The sequence below is a fragment of the Alexandromys fortis genome, unplaced genomic scaffold (genome assembly GCF_014885135.2).
Source record: "Alexandromys fortis isolate MF-2015 unplaced genomic scaffold, M_Fortis_MF-2015_v1.1 scaffold_38, whole genome shotgun sequence".
NCBI classification, from domain to species: domain Eukaryota; kingdom Metazoa; phylum Chordata; class Mammalia; order Rodentia; family Cricetidae; genus Alexandromys; species Alexandromys fortis.
In genome coordinates this window covers 5,767,543-5,784,276 of record NW_026067916.1, presented here as the reverse complement: position 1 = coordinate 5,784,276, position 16,734 = coordinate 5,767,543, and the positions used below count along the sequence as shown (strand labels likewise).

The 16,734-nt window shown below is 36.8% G+C and overlaps 1 protein-coding gene across 2 annotated transcripts in view; it reads right to left on the bottom strand.

Moving 5' to 3' along the window:
- Nucleotides 1–16,734, bottom strand: part of Sema3d (semaphorin 3D) — a 181,204-nt gene that overhangs the window by 29,717 nt on the left and 134,753 nt on the right. For both annotated transcript variants that reach the window (XM_050139787.1, XM_050139788.1), the window contains exons 9-11: nt 7,525–7,639; nt 6,294–6,363; nt 2,520–2,664 (exon numbers count right to left, since the gene is read on the bottom strand). In XM_050139787.1, the coding sequence (XP_049995744.1) occupies nt 2,520–2,664; nt 6,294–6,363; nt 7,525–7,639 (330 nt within the window). The remainder of the gene's footprint in view (nt 1–2,519; nt 2,665–6,293; nt 6,364–7,524; nt 7,640–16,734) is intronic.

Sequence of the window (16,734 nt, the reverse complement as noted above, 5' to 3'; positions counted from 1 at the left end):
CATTCTAACTCGTACATTCTCAAATTTTATAAGGGTGGTCACTTGATAGTCTGTGAAACCTAATTTCACTGATTTTACGAATGTGGTTATTTAAAGTGATAAAGTTCATTTGGTAAAAAGCACTTGTGTAATACATTTTCACATCAACCACATGATATTCCCAACTCAACGTCGGCGTTACAATTTAAATTAATTTATTTTCAATAAATAAAATATTTGCAACGTAGAAACAGGATGATCATTAAAAACAAATAAAATAGTAAAGAATCATTGAAAAATAACTGAGCAAATAAGGACAGAAATTTAAAAATGTAGGCATTCTTTTAGACATTTCAAAATTTGGTCATAACTATTTTGAGGGTACAGCAGCAAATATCAGCATATTTGACATATTTTGTTTTCTCTTTTATCACTGATGAAAAACACAAACCTATGCAACTTCTGGTTTGTGGGAGTCACTAATTGCCATTTCGGAAAAATGGCTGTGTGCTTACAAGTGTCATGTAATGAGTATTGTTTAAGGCTTCCACAGTATTTACGGCTTTTTCAGGTGGTAGCTGAGAAAACGGTGATAGCAAACCTCACCGCAGCCTTATTCACTTATGTTATAACTACAAGGCAAGGTTGGTCTGGAGTTATTTTGATAACTGTGTTCAATGAATGCATATGGTAAGATTCAGTGGCTGTGCCTGTGTATCAAAATTATTTATTGTATTTAATGTAGATGGCCCCAGTTCCAAACCCTTCCATTTATAATACCCAGATGATTGGTGGGGGGGGAAACACAGCCAAAAACAAAACTGTAATGGCTTGAATTAAATCAGTACCTGAAAGTAGTGTAATCATTTCTAGTTTTATTGCAATCCTATTCTAAGAAACAAAGATGTAGGACAACTAAGTGTTCCCTGATAGATGAACAGATAATAAGTACGTGCATGAACACACACACACACACACACACACACACACACACACAACTGGAATATGATGAGCTATTAAAAAGTAAAGAAATTCTACGATATGTAACATGAAAGAGCTTTTAGGGTATTGCTTGGTAAAGCAATCCATTCGCAGATGTCTGGAATTTACTTATATGAAGTATTGATGTAGTTAAAGTCACAGAACCAAAGACCAATATGGTGGCTATCAGGGGATAGGTAGAAGAGAAAAGAGAGAGTTGGAAACAATGGATACATCATCTCAGCCAAGACGAATGAGCTGCCTGTAGGATACTTGGTGTATTCCTTCTATGAGGTTAACAAAATCTGTGGCCTCCCACTTCCCTTTGGAGTGAAGCACATAATCATGTGGAGTGATTCAGGGTTGAGTATTCACTGAATGTCCCTCCTGGTGTTATTCTGACTTTTATGTCTCCTACATCTCTCTCCCTTTTGCTTAATAATTGTAATCCTCACACTTCTATCCTGGAACATGCAAATTTCATCCAGGCTGGGCTCCAACAGATGTTGGCCCAACTTGCAGTTTACGACAGATGGCCCCCAACGTTTGGCTTACAAACAGCAAATTAAATAAGAAGTTATAACCCAGGCGAGGTGGGACTTTTTCAGTGACGTGGTTGCCTGAGAGTCACCCTGGCTCCTGAAGGAAATCTCTCATTCATGTAATTGACACCAGTAAACCCATTGATCTCTAACCTAGCTGGAGATTGGAGATATAATAGTTTGTTCTTTTTTTTTCTTTTTTTCTTTTTTTCTTTTTTTTTTGTCTCTCAAGGGGATCTTTCTGGTGTTTTCACATTTCCCCAGAAAAAGTCACCCTCTTTCCAAATATATAAATAAATAAACAAAGAGCAACATCATACAAATATAAAATTATCCACAGAAATAACAAATAACCTCCCAAATAAATTAGTTAATTAAAATAAAAGAATAATCAATACCCATTAGTTAAGACAAAATATCCTGGAAATTTTTCATATTGAGAAATAATAATAATAGAAATAGCTGCACGATAATACATACAAGTTTAGTTACACTACGTAACATGAAATATTTTATTGTACCCCAAGTTGTTTAGAATTTCTTCTACCCTAAGACTTGTATATTATTTAAAAGTTCAGTACAGTAAAGAAAAAAAACTGATGTGTATCAAGAGCTTTTAATGGAAGAACCAGACACTAAGAAATCCTAGAGGCATATGTAAGATATATGCAGAGATGAAGAAACAAAACAATTATTCATTTGACATTTTCATGTGATTTACAATTGTGCATTCTGAACAACTAAATTGACATATATGTGCTAAATTCTGTAATAACATCACAATACAAACATCAGAACATAGTCCACTGTGTTCCTTAAAACTTAAAGTTGTCATTCAAAAACTTTTAACTTTACTTGAATAATAGAAATATTAATACATCACTATAAACAAATACATTATTTCAAAATCAACAGCAAGCACATGTGGCTTTAAGAAATGTTAGAGTTGGTAATAGGAGAATTAGGAGTTGAGTGTGAAATGAAGGAAATAATTCAGTTATTCAGTTGGGTACATACCGTTCCCGGTCGGGGATAAGGTATCCTTCCCTCATACTGGACCCAGCGATGGTCTGCACTTTCCTTGTGAGCATAGGGGCCATTAAAAACAGCTCTGATGTCAGCCATACTATACACACACACAGCAGAGCCCTTGAAGATGGAGCTGAAAGAAAGGAACGTGATCCAGTCATTCACCCCGTGCGCTCATAACTGCACCCAAGAGCTTTGTGGAGAACAGATGGCACATTCTAGTTGGCATTGCCAAAATATGTGTCTATGCCTTGAAGGAGTTTGTAGGCAAGTAATTCTGATTGGGATGTGACCATGATAACTGTCTTACAGGTAGGTAATGGAGGCATGCAGCGAGAAGGGTGCGGAAGTGGATCCTCATGGATCCTCAGGGGACAGGTACAACAGTGGTTCTCAACCTTCCTAACCCTGCGACCCTTTGATACAGTTCCTCATGCTGTGGTTTCCCCAACCATAAAAGTATCTTCATTGTTACTTCATAACTGTCATTTTGCTACTGTTATGAATAACAACGTAAATATCTGATATGCAGGCTATCTGATACGTGACCCAAGGAGGGGTCATGTCGAACATGTTGAGATCCAACGATGCAGAAATACTGTAGGCTAGATATGATTAAAATATGATACTCACTTACATATTGTTTAGTTTTTGAAATCATTATAATACTTACAAAGATATTAAAATGTAAGAAGTTATTTATCTGTATTTAAAACAGTAATCATTTTTTAAAGACCACACCATTTATCTAAGGTTGTCAGACTCGTTGCATGTGTTTGCTGACTTAAACATTTTCCTGGCCTTTGTCGTTCCACTAAAACTGCTTGCATATCCAGAGTTTGGATAACGAATTTGTTGTTCACATCATTTTGTTAAAACCATTTTTAAGGCAGCAATAAACTTTCATTGCTTGAAATCGGCTTATGAATTGCAGTCGTCTACTTAATACTTAATGTGGCCATAATCATGTGGTTTTAGCAAACATATTAAGCAGCTAAAATTTTCCCAGGAATTCTAAAACTGTACAAGACAGAGATGACAACTGTTAGCACCCTTCAGGGATTTCTTTTTTTGCTTTATTCCTGGAAAGTAAAATAAATTTTCTTTGAGGCTTACTCTTAAAACTAAGATAGACCTTTCTAACCAAATGACGTCATTCCTGCTTTACACAAACTAATGATTCTTCAGCATTTGGAAGCTCAGTCATTAATAGTCTTGGAATGGTGTCAATGGGAAACATCAGAAGGTAATGGTAAGCAAGCAGATAGGAGGAAAGTGATACTGTGATAATAATTACATATCTGCCTATTATATTTTAAAGAAATAATGCACCATTATCAAAGGGTAATTATGTCTTTTCGCTAGACAAAAGATATGACATGCATTCTAAAGTGACCTCAGTCTTCAAGGCAGCATTAAAAATAAAACAAGAAAGAACACAAAGGAACAAAGAGCTGTTTTGTAACTTTACACCCTGGGTGGGCATAAATTTGATAGGAAAAAAAAAATGAAAGAAGTATCTCGGGGCTCTGTCTCCCTGGCACATATCTACATCTGTGTGTGGAACACACATCAACTTCAAAGAAAAATTTTTCATGGAAAGAGGCCAAGAAAACTAGATCTGAGATACTTGAGCCACTGCAGGCAATTGCTCCTCTTGCATTTTTTATGTTCTTTGCACATTAATAGAAAAATGGATTCCCAAACAGGAGCTCTTGGGGTGTCTTCATAATATCCACATTAAAATATTTTCCTCTTAGGTCCCACAATTGATCAAATATAATTTGTTTGATGATATATTTTGAATCCACAAAAAATTCAAGCTTATAAGGGGCTCACCATGGAGAGAAAAATACGATAAATTTATTCAAATAGAGACACCAGAGTCATTTCTTTCATTAATAAAGAGTTAAGGGAAGATACATGCAAAACTGAGAAGTATTCTAGACATACTCTGAAAAGGTCTGTGTCCCTTAAACAGAGTCAAAAGTAAGTCAATGAATAAAATAGGATGAAGAGAAAAGAGGCCACACCTTTATAAAGGGTTTGTAGATGCCACTACAAACTCTTAGAAGTCATGTAATCTCAACGGTATTACACGGCAGCACTATGCAGAAACCAGACAAGAACATAGGTATGAAAATAAGGACAAGCTTTAGGCTGGCATTATTGATAGGAATTGACCACTAATCTTAGAGAGCAGTTCAGTGGACTGCTCAAAGCAGCCACCTCTACTCATTAGGGTGACAAGGGGGTTGTGATATAGATGGTTTGAAGTCAACAATGCTCCGTCCTTTGATGGATTACAGCTTCATCAAGTAACTAGGTCCCTCATTCATGTATTTCTTCCTCTATGGTTACACATATGGAAAGCACTAATTATGAGTATTACATGTATATGTTTGTTACCTAACCATTTTATTCTGTGATTTCATATTAGAGATATGCATGTGAATGTGCGCAGGGGTATGAGCACAGGTGAGTCAGTGATGCATCGTGTATAGCAAAAGAAAATAAAAACTGAAAACAGCAGGAACGTACTGGGGGCTGGGTGAACGTTATCTGTGGTAATTAGGATAGAGCTACCTTGCTGGTATGAAAAGAACTAATATGAATACATTCCTAAGACACTAAAACCTGGTCCAATGGTAAAAATATTTATGCTGCACAACTATGAAGGAAAATTAAAAAGATCATACAGCTATTGTAATAGTTTGAACATAAGATACCCGTAACAGACTCATTTTCTTTTAAATATCTGTTCCCAAGTAAGTAGTGCTATTCTTTGAGGTTGGGAGGTGAGACCTCTGCTTTTGGCCCTTGTCTTGCTTTGCTTCATAATTTTCTCAAGTGTGAGCAAGCTCCTGAGGCACGTCATAATGAATTACATCTTGGAAGGGTGAGTCATTTCGCTTAAAAATTGCGTCTTTTGAGTGTTTGGTCACAGTGATAACTAGAGTAGCTTCTAATGCGGGGCTAGAGATGAAGCATCGTGGGCGGGTATTAGCACACAAACGCATGTGAAACAAACTAGTTGACAACTGATTGGCTCCTATACATAAAAAAAAAAGCATTCTCTTTGGGGCTGGAGAGATTGCTCAGGGGATTATATTTAGGTTTCCAACACCCAATGCAGGCAGTTCACAACTTCCTGTTAATCCAACTACAAAGTATGTATCGTATCTGATGCCATATTCTGGCTTCTATGGGCATCCGCACACACTTGCACTTACACACACATGGATACAAACACATGATAATAAAATATATAAACAAGAAAGCTCTTTTTAAAGCTTTAAGTAAGAAAGTACAGAATGGACTGGCATCAGACTGGCTAGATATGAGAGTCTGACATGGCCACAAAGATCCTCATTATTCTACACAGACAAACAACATACACAAACCAAATAGGTAGCATTTCACCAGGCTAACATATTCAACTATTCAAACAAAAGGCTTATTTACTCAGATGAATGTATTTAATAGATACAATCAAATTCCATGATCAGTTAATTTTAGTGAGATGATCTTTGATAATCTGGGTGAACCTGATTGAATAAATTCACAAACATTATAAAACCCAGATAAAATATGCTCAGATTCTATCACTAAAGTAGTTTGTGCTATGCTGACAATTCAACTCCCTACCTTTTCCCAATAGCTTGACTTTTGGTTTTTTGGAATTGCCTAGCAATATTCCTTAGAATAAATCTCTTCATATGTTAGACAAAAAAAAAAAAAAAAGACTTGTGTTCAACCTACCTGGTTGTGGTAAAGACTCCATACACTACAGGATTTCTTTCATCTCTCGTAGGGAGTAAATAAATGTCTTCTGTTAATGGAAAAATAATTATGTACCATATATTTTTGTTTTGCAGTAGTACATTTGCTTTTTAATAATATATAAAAGTTCAAGAACTCTAAGCAACACGCAACATAAAGATGAATCACTACAGTATTAAGGACTTAAGGGTAAAAGCTTTCTCACAAGCTATATGGAATAACCTCTTATTGGGATGTGTCAATCAAGGGTAAATGGGATGACTCAGTTGGCAGTCACCATGACTATTTCCAATTAAGGGTTTGTGATTCCATATAAAATGGAAACCAGAGACGAAAGGAACATTTTACCCAACAGTTTAAAAACATGTTATGCTGCAATGGGTTGAGCCTCGTCTGTCAATGTGAAAATATGCGCATGTGCAGTGGATACAGCACTAAAATGGCTTTTTAATTGATTTTTATTGAGCTCTACTTTTTCTCTGCTCCCCTCCCTGCCTCTCCCTTCCTCTTCAAGCCTCTCCCAAGGTCCCCATGCTCCCAATTTACTCAGGAGTAAAATGTTTTGCAGAATTATGTGAGATATGGGCGTGTTTATTTTCAATATGAGTAAAGCATATAATACTGAGGAAATAAGTAGAGGACGAAACCATTCTGCACGCTCAAAAATAAAATTAGAAGATAAAAACTAATGATGTTGACTTTATGTGTAACTAACATATTTTCAGAACTAGATTTTAGAGGACTAAAAAAGAAGAAATTGAAAGAAATCTGTCTGCCATCTCTCTAAATATTTGAGTGGATGACCACGGTCAACAAATCTTCCACACTCCCCAGCAGAGGGCATCCTAGGAACAAGGAATCCACCCAGAGTTCTTCCACCTGGAGGAAGTTGTTCCCACCAAGGAAAGAGGGAAGAATGGATAGACTTTCTAGCCTCTTGGTTTGCATCTTCTAATTACTGTAATTAACTATACTTCCTTTATTAAATTTGAGGTTCTTTTGAATACAGAAATACTTCGAATATTGTGCCTCCAGACTGAGGGCAAAACATAAGCTTTGCATGTGTGAATGTTATTTAGTAACAACAATTCCTCCCGGCTGCGCTTAATTGTGAATGGATGTATCTGCCTAATGATGCTAGAATAAACACATGCTTAATTACTTGATTAAGTCGTAAGATTTTTCTAAGAACAAGGGACACGTGGCTTACGCAGTTCATCAAAATGAGTATCAGCCCCATCGCTTCCAGGAATTGAGCAAATCAGTCTCGCCTTAAGAAAAGTTGTCCATTTGTTTATCAGACTTCGTTGCCCTCCTACATCGTTCTAAAAGAAAGGGAAACAAAAAGGTTAAAAAGTTACCAGTAGTTACAACTAACTAAACCTGGCCAGGTTTACAGGTGGTACCTTAGGAACACTATCTTTTTTCAAGGAATGCAATCCGAGTATTTGCTTCAACTACTCAATCATGGAAAAGTTAGTTTGTACTCAACCAGAAATGTTTCCTTACGGTTAAATGAAAGCAATGGCTAAATGAAAGCAATGCGAGCATTTTAACCCTGGTATGCAAGCAGAGTGCAGTAATTAAAACAGCCCAGGGCCAAATGCTGTGTCTGCCAAGTTTTTGTTCATGACCTATAAAATGCTAACACATCTCTAGTTTGTCATTGATAAAATATGATTAATGTCTTAAAATTCAGTTATTTTGATGATTAAATGGAAAGTTTTGTGTAACGTGTTTAGTATAGTGCCAGGCAACTTGGGTTCAATAGCTGTTAGAATGACTTATATATCATATTGGTACTTAAGAACAATGTTTTCATATTTTCAAAATAGGCCTAATTATAGAATAAAAATGGTCTTCCACAAACTAGTGTAGTATTAATTAAACATCGAGGAGCCATAAGTATACACACACATGCATATGAAAATAATTTTCAGTATTAACCTACATTTTCATACATTACTTCTTCTCAGAAGCATTTATTTAAAATAGTTTTAAACATTGAGCCAAACATAGACATCCACTTCAAATAAACAGAATAACCAGAGTGTCTTTTTATACATTAAATTTATAAGAAAATAAAAAATGTTTTCAAATAAGCTAGCTTTTCCCTGTGCTCATAAAGAATAGAATGCAAATGATTCATGGAATGCATACATTAATAATTTTATTTCAATCAAAATTATTCTTAGATACATTTTCCACTATTCTACTTACATTTAACAATGCCATATAAATCTTTTGTCTTTTCTCATCCCAAATTCTAGAAAACTAATGAAAAATTTAACTGACAAGTTTGGTATTTGGCTATCGAGTACATACCTTCTCTACTTAATGTCTTTAATCTAGACTAAATGGAAGGAGAATGTCTGGATGACAATTCTAAGAAAGAAAACTGAGTCCATATACAATATATCTACACATATATACACACACACACATATATATATGTATATATATATACCCATATATACTGTGTTCTTCAAAAAATGAAGGGGACACAGAAGGAAGACCAACGAGCCTCCTGTCTTCAGAGACCATACACCGAGTGCCACTATTTGCAACTCACTGTGACTCATCTTTTTCATTCCTTCCTATTGAACAGGGATATCTCTTGATCAACCAAAAGAAGTATTCTTTTATTGATTTATTTTAGATTTATAAGATACAACCATATAAATTAAAGGATAATTTTAAACTTTAAAGGCATCAATCTTGAATGAAATACTTCATGTACTTAGTCAACAAATCATAACATCTAACAGATTTTTGTCTCACTCATTTTTCTTTTTAAAAATTTAACACTGGGTCTCATTTTGTGACGCTGGCTGGCCTGGAACTCACTGTGTAGATCATTGTGGCTTGAGCTAGCGGAAAGCCACCTTCTTCTGCCTTCTGAGTTCAGGGATTAATGTGTATCACTGCCCAGCAACTATCTCTTTAAAGCTTAATGATTCTAAAGCATTATGAAAAATGGAATAGGTCTGTAATACACACGAGCTTATGGTTACATATATAAATATCTAATCATACGTGTAGGCACAGACACAATAAAAATACAATTGTATAAACAGGAAGCCCTTAAATTCAAGGGAGACAGAGGAGGAAGGCTTTAGATGATTTCGTTGTTGTTGTTGTTTGTTTGTCAACCATGCAGTTCAGATTTTCTACATTTGATAATAATAAAATCTGCAATAGCATTAAATTTCTAGGTAGTTTAAGCTAGCACTAGAAACTTCTTAGTGCCTTCGCTGAATAGAATATTCTTTTTTTTCTTTTCTTTTCTTTTCTTTTCTTTTTCTTTTTCTTTTTCTTTTTTCTTTTTTTTTTTTTTTTTGAGACAAGCTTTCTCTGTAGTTTTGGTACCTGTCCAGAAACTAGCTCTTTTAGACCAAGCTTGTCTCGATATCACAGAGACCCGCCTGCTTCTGCTTTACGAGAGAGGGATTAAAAACGTGCGCCACCACTGCCCGGCGATTAGAATATTCTGTACAGTACCGCCAATCGGGTGCTTACTTAATAAATATATGTTTAATCGTTAAGAAATAACTAGTTTTACAAAGAAAACTGAATAAATTCTTTAGAAAGGTTTGGAGAGCCACGGATGGAACCTCTGCTGGAGTTTCTGCACACGGGGAGAACAACAGAGGTGTTTGGGATGCGGCAGATTCGATTCTCTGTCTTGTTAGTGACAGGCAGCGCCAGGGCACATGTGGAAAGATGAGTTGAAGAAATGACCCCGGGGGCTGGAAATTAGGGGAAAAGTACAACAGATAGAGCAATGCAAAACATACTGAGAGAACCAAGACAAAGCTTGTTTCAATGAAAACTGGGATCAATTAAACTAGTAAAGGAATATGCTGGAAAAGTAAATTAGGGAAAGACCAAGAGAGGCTTTCATAGAAGGCCAAGGTGCCTGGATGTCATTAAGTATACAGCGAGGAAGTACTCAAGGATTGCAATTAGAAATGAAATGAAAAAATCATATTTGTCTTTAAGAAAACCACATAGCAGACTATTTAATGCCGCTCAACTAACAGGCATGTCTATAATTGCTCTTAAATTTCTATTGTGTATATCTACTCTCTGAGTATCATTGCTCAAACAGTATGCTACTGTTTGATGCCTCTGAAGATGTAAAGCCAGACTTATCTCAATATGGATTTTTGAATGATCATATCTCAGAGTATCATTCTTTCCTAAACTTGGTATATCAAATGTCAACAAGTGCCCATATTCAAACATTTTCCCTATTTTACTTTCAATTCTTATCTATGGTAAAAATGAAAAAAAATCCAACCCACTAGCTCCAATTTTGTTGATTAAAAGGGGAATATTTATTGCTTAATCTGATGACTAAAAATGTGCACGTTTAAATGGAGCAATCTTGCCTTGTCTCTCTACCCAGCCATCCTGTCAAGTTTCTTAAGGAGCTCATGATAAAAACAAACAAACAAAACAAACCAAGTGGAAGCTTCCTGCTCTCAGCAGTGCAGTGAGCGCAGCTTTGGCACAATGCTCTCAGTAAACACTGGAGGACTGGACATTGACTTTCAGAGAAACCTGGACCACAGGCTAGGCAAGTCCAGTGCACTAGACTTTGTATTTCTTCTGCAAGGAAGCATCAGTCAGACTTTCTTGCCCAGCTTTCTGCCCCTGTGTTTGTTTGCAAATCCACAAAATCCCCTTTGAGAACTTTTAGCCCGGAAGAAGGCTGAGCAAAGGTAATCGCTCTTGTCCTAAATTGTCACAAGTCCACTCTTCTTTGTGAAGCTCTACAGAAGCCAGCGGTCTTACCAACACAAAAGATTTATTATTGAGATGTCAGACTGGGCAGCTCCTGGTCACCAGTCGCTTCTGTGTGCCTCCACTCTATTTATCAGGAGTGCTTTGTTGTGATTCCCTCTGCACAGAGATGCACATGAAAGTAACAAAGAGATGAGGGTAAACAAGCCTGAACTCTTGTGCTCCCCAGGGTGATGAAGGACAGTGCCTGTGTGTTGTTGTTTGCTGGTGGTTTGACAACAGATTAGGAATTGTTTTCGTCTAGCAGATCAGTCATGATATACCCTAATGGATAGAAATCCTTTCTTCTATGCGAGCAATTTTAGGTTTATATAAACATTACACTGCCATGCAGAGTAGCTCAGGGCCATCACATATGAGCTTTTACTGAGTGTGTCTTGTGACCTAAGGCTCACAACACTGGGTTCATATGCTAACCCTAGTTTTATCTGTGTAAAGAGGTTTAAAGATCTCTCGGTACTTTATATTGTCACTTTCACCTATGCTTAGAAAAAAGAAAGATAAAGGAAATATATCAATTGACATTAAATTGTATAGATAAATTTTTGAAATCAATAAAATCAGGAAAGTAATTTAGAATATTATTGAATTGTATGTTCAAGGCATGGAGATGTGCTGAGTTAGGAGAATGTTTGCATAGTATATAAGAAGATTGTGCAATCTTAAAAATTATGAGTTCAAGAAGTCACATGTGTTATACAGGCAAATGGCTTGTTTTCTCCTCTGCCCTTTTTCTAAGCGGCTTGTGTATTTATATTTTTATTTTGACTTCTAAGATATCTCAACTGTCAGCTGTTAGTAGGTGGAAATAAAGGTTCTTGGCTGTCAAGCTACCTGGAGCTTACTTGAGATCCTAAGAATCAGAAAAGCCTTCAGTGTCTTTGGAAGCATTAGCGAGTAGGTCTCAGTAGATCTGATGTTGGTCAAGGGAAGGGGAGTCACTCTGATAGTTTCTTTTACTAAAGGCACACGTCTGTATAACTGCATTCTCTCAAGTAAATAAATAAGGCTGTGTTTCATGTGGCATGTCACCCATTTCTGTGTGAGTTACTGAGGTTTCACCTTGGTTTCTATGACTCACCTGACAGGATTACCAAGTACGATATCATGTAAAGAGTAACTGAAGCAGTCTTAATAAAATTGCAATTATCTCAGTATAGCATAGTGGTGAGAACAGTTTTGTTATTCTCACATGCACCAGACACAAGAAACACAGTCACAACTAGCTGAAGACTGAGAATAGAAAGCAGGAAGAGAAACATTGTTTCCTCATTCAGGCTTTGGTGACCTTATTCTAGGTTTCACTTTATTTCTCTGATGTTATGATTCCAGCTTAAATCTTCCGAGTCTAACATCTTGTATTGGAATTCTCCTTACCATTATTATTTATTTAAATAGAATCATGTAGACATGTTTTAAGTTTACAAAAAAAAAAAAAAAAAAAAAAAAAAAAAAAAAAAAAAAAAAAAAAAAAAAAACAGATTCTGCACCTAGAAAGAACTCAGTGCAGCCTGAGAAAGCACAGAGAGGAGCCAGCATGGCAGTTGCTTTGCGGGAACCATCATCTTGAACAGTAGCATTTTTTTTAGATTATTCAATAGCATATCTCAACACAGAATTAATTAAAGCCTGCTAGATGCAACTTTTTATGGCAGATGGCACATAAGATAAAGAATATGACATACTGATTTAGAGAATCCATTAAGTCACAATCACAAAGGTACTGATTCCCCAGTTCTTCATGTTATATTTTACAATGGTCTGTAGATGGGCCTGTGTATTGGCCTCCAAGAAACAACATCAATGGTAGAATAATGTTTTCATTTATTGAAAAAAAATGCTATGAACTTTACATCACAATTCAAAACAAGGAGAGTTTTGCTAATTCCAGGTATAATACAAGAACAAGTATTACTGATGACAGCAATTGGAGAGAAGAAAACAGAGAAGATGTCTATTTGTAAGTGCTTCAGAAAATTCCCCTCTTTGTCCAAAAATACAAATGAACGGCAGTGGATAAAGACTGAAATTTTAACCAAAGGTAAATCCATAACTCTAACTCGTATTGTCCTAATTTCTTGGAGTATATTACTCTTTGGAGGTCTAAGGATTGGAAAAATCTGAATTCCCTCAAAGTAAGTCCATTAACACTGAGCAGTGTTTTTGTTATTTTTGCTTGTTTGTTTGAGACGGCATCTTATGTAGCTCAGGCTGGCCTGGAACTCACTATGCGGCAGAGAATGACTTTGAACTTCTGCCCCTGCGTCCCAAAATCTCCCAAAATCTGGGGTTACAGGCATGCACCACCATACCTAGTTTTATACCATGTTGGGTATAAAGTGTCCACAGGGATTTTCAAGGAAAAGTTTTCTTTCTGTTTTAGTTTTCTTATTCGTTTCCTAAATAATATTTATAGGCAGCTGCTTGAGATTTGCCATCGCAGAACATCAATGCAAAAAGGAGAAAATGTTTCTCGAGCTACTTTAGAAACTCAGGAGAGTATTCGAGATGCGGAATGTGGAGGACACAGAACTTCGTTTCTAAGCACCAGCAGGTTAAGCTCGGCACACGTAGGCATGTTCTCAGGTACTATCAAGGCCTCCTAATTTTCGCTTTGCAAGCTACAGCCAGTATCATAAATCCCTTCCCAGGAATTTCTCTGACGGGAAAAGCAGATGGAAGTGCCGCAGAAGCACATCTGTAACTGTGGGCACTAAATCTCTCACTTAGGTTGTAAGGGACACGCCGAAAGTAAGCACGCAAACCACAGCCCTGTAGAGATCAATAAATACAGAGAGTGTCATCAGCCTTAAAAACAAATCTTCAAAGGCAGCGATTGTCCAAATAGGGCCATATATCAAAATAGACAACGCGAGTGGAAGTGAAGCAAACAGCTATTAATGAGACCCCTAGGCAAGTTATGTGAATGGGCCATCCAAATTGAATTCCTGGCATGGACACAAGGAAATGCTCAAAACAAAAAGGGAACTGGGATAGCCCGCAGCTGGAACCTAGAGTGGGATGCATAAGTAAGCCTGCCACAATGCTTCCAAAAATGAAGGGAATCCACGTGTAATCAAAATAGCCTTGAGGTGCAAAGCTGCCAGCTAGCCTCGCTAAGGGACTGTCATTTCTACACATTAATAACGGTATGCGTGCACGTACACACACACACACACACACACACACATGAGTGTGGGGAGAGTGTATATAGAGGTACGATGGTTTCTGAAAGTACTGAACTGCAAAGTAAATAGGCAGAAGTCTCTCCATCATTTACCACATCGGCTATGCCTGATCATCCAGTCAGTGTATCTCACCATGGAGATAGAAATAATCTAGCACGAATGACAGAAATTCACCGGGGTGTAGGATGGCCCACTTAGTACTTCAAAATATTGACAGTTCAACGAGACCAAACAATTAAATAGAACTCAAACAAGGATTTTAAAAATCACTTAAGTCTCAGCACCCTGTTTGAAATTCGAAAGGGGTGCTAAATAGTTGGGCTAGAAAGTTATGATGTTACAGAAAGATAATTTTTTAGGGGATATGCCCTTGATGATGGAAGTCATTCTTAATTTGAAAGAAAGTCTTAATATAACGGTATTCTTCTGAGCTATTATGGATTAAGAGTGTCATGTGAAATTAACATACCAGTTAATTGATACCTCTCCTTTCCACATATCTTAGCCAACATTCATAGTTCTTATTAATAAATATTTATCAAATATGGTTTCAAGGTCCTTCAATTGTGTTCAGAAATACTACACATTTATAAAAAGTATTTTTAAAAATAAGAACAAAGCAGAGAGCTGGAAAGATGACTCAGTGGTTAAAGCATTTGCCGCTCTCCCAGAGGACCAGAATTTGATCCCAGCACCCATCTCCGATGGCCCACAACACCCTGAGTTCCAGCACCAGGGGACTCAATGGCCTTCTGGTCTCCATGTGTTACTACGGACATGTAGCATTCACTCACACAGAAACACATTTAAACATAAATAAGAATAAAATGAATCTTTTTTTTAAATGAGAGCAAAATAGCAGTAGTTTCTGCATTTACAATTAACAAAACACCAGCTGGACCTTATGTCACACCTCTGAAGCCCAGCACTCAGAAAGCAGAGATAAGAGAATTGAGGGATTTTAAGATCAGTGTGGAATGTACAGCGAGTTTCAGGCCAGCCGGGAAATACTATCTTCAATTCAACAAAATGAATGGAAACATAATACAATTCCACTGCTTGCCAAAATACTTTGGTACCTAACCCACAGGATACTACGGCCACCTTCTTCAGCTCCTAAGAGATATTAAGTTGAATATGTTCTGAAATTACATATGTATACATATATAGTTTATAAATATATATTATTTATCATATACATAATGTGATATGTATATATCATATTATAGTCATCATATACATAATGTGAGTGTGTATTTTCAAGTACTATGGGCAGAGTTTACATTCATTACATGTAAGTCTCCTATATTAGATTGTTACATGCTCGCTCATACCCTGAAATTCATGTCAATCATCCATTGAGCATATGCCACATGTAAATCCAATGCTCTTACTTAAGCTTTACATTTTTTGATACAGTAGTCATAGAAGATATGGGTGTTTTCATTGTGTACATTGAAAATGGAGAAAGAGAGAAGGTAGGCGGTATATACTGAGTTGAATGTTTCTATCCCCTGGGCAGAGGTCATCAATTATATGTTGACTGTCAAATTCTGGAGACTTTTGGCCTGTAACATCATTGAAAACTGCTTTGATTTCCTTGTTCTTTTTTTCCTCTTCTCATCCCATCTTATCCACATACCCTCTTCTCTCTCCATTCTGTTTTATTTGCCTGCATCAGTGTCTGAAGGACGCAGATTATGGATGCGTGGTGCCCCCACCGCAACTGAGTTTTTATCAGGACACCATTCCAGTGACTCTTGATAACTCTCAAACCCATCCTACCATACCACGGAACAAATTCTTCTCAGATTGCTTTTGTGGACATTTATATCTTATTTAAAACTGCTATTGTCCCTCTGGCTTCTATCTGTGTTTCATCTTGCTACAAATATTTCTGAACACTTTTAGTTACTTCCATGATTCAAAAGCCGACACATACTGCAGATTTCACACTCGAGAGCTGAGATGCCACAGAGCCCCAGGCTCACACTTTTAAGTAGGTTAATATGCTAACACATTCCAGAGCCACATCAGCTGCAGAAGTCCCAATATAACATCTATGCCGTTTCCTCTCTCATCAGGGAATGCACCAGTTCGGAATTGTCAAGACCCCTGCCTTGTCTTCTAAAACCTAGTTACCAAGAATATAGGAGTTTTTATCTGTATGACAAGGGCCATCTAGAATGACATTGCCTATAAGGTGGTTATCACGTGATGACGTCAATACCATTTTGGGAATGGGAACAAGGGTGTATACTGTAAATTCAGTTCTTCATCTTCAAAGCCATATTTCAACATGTGACCACACACTGCATTAATACTGCAGACAAGAACATGACCATGGTCATGAACTGCACTTATCTGTACTGATCTACCAGTGAGATACCTATTTGTTCTTTAGATATGTACAAATGGATTCT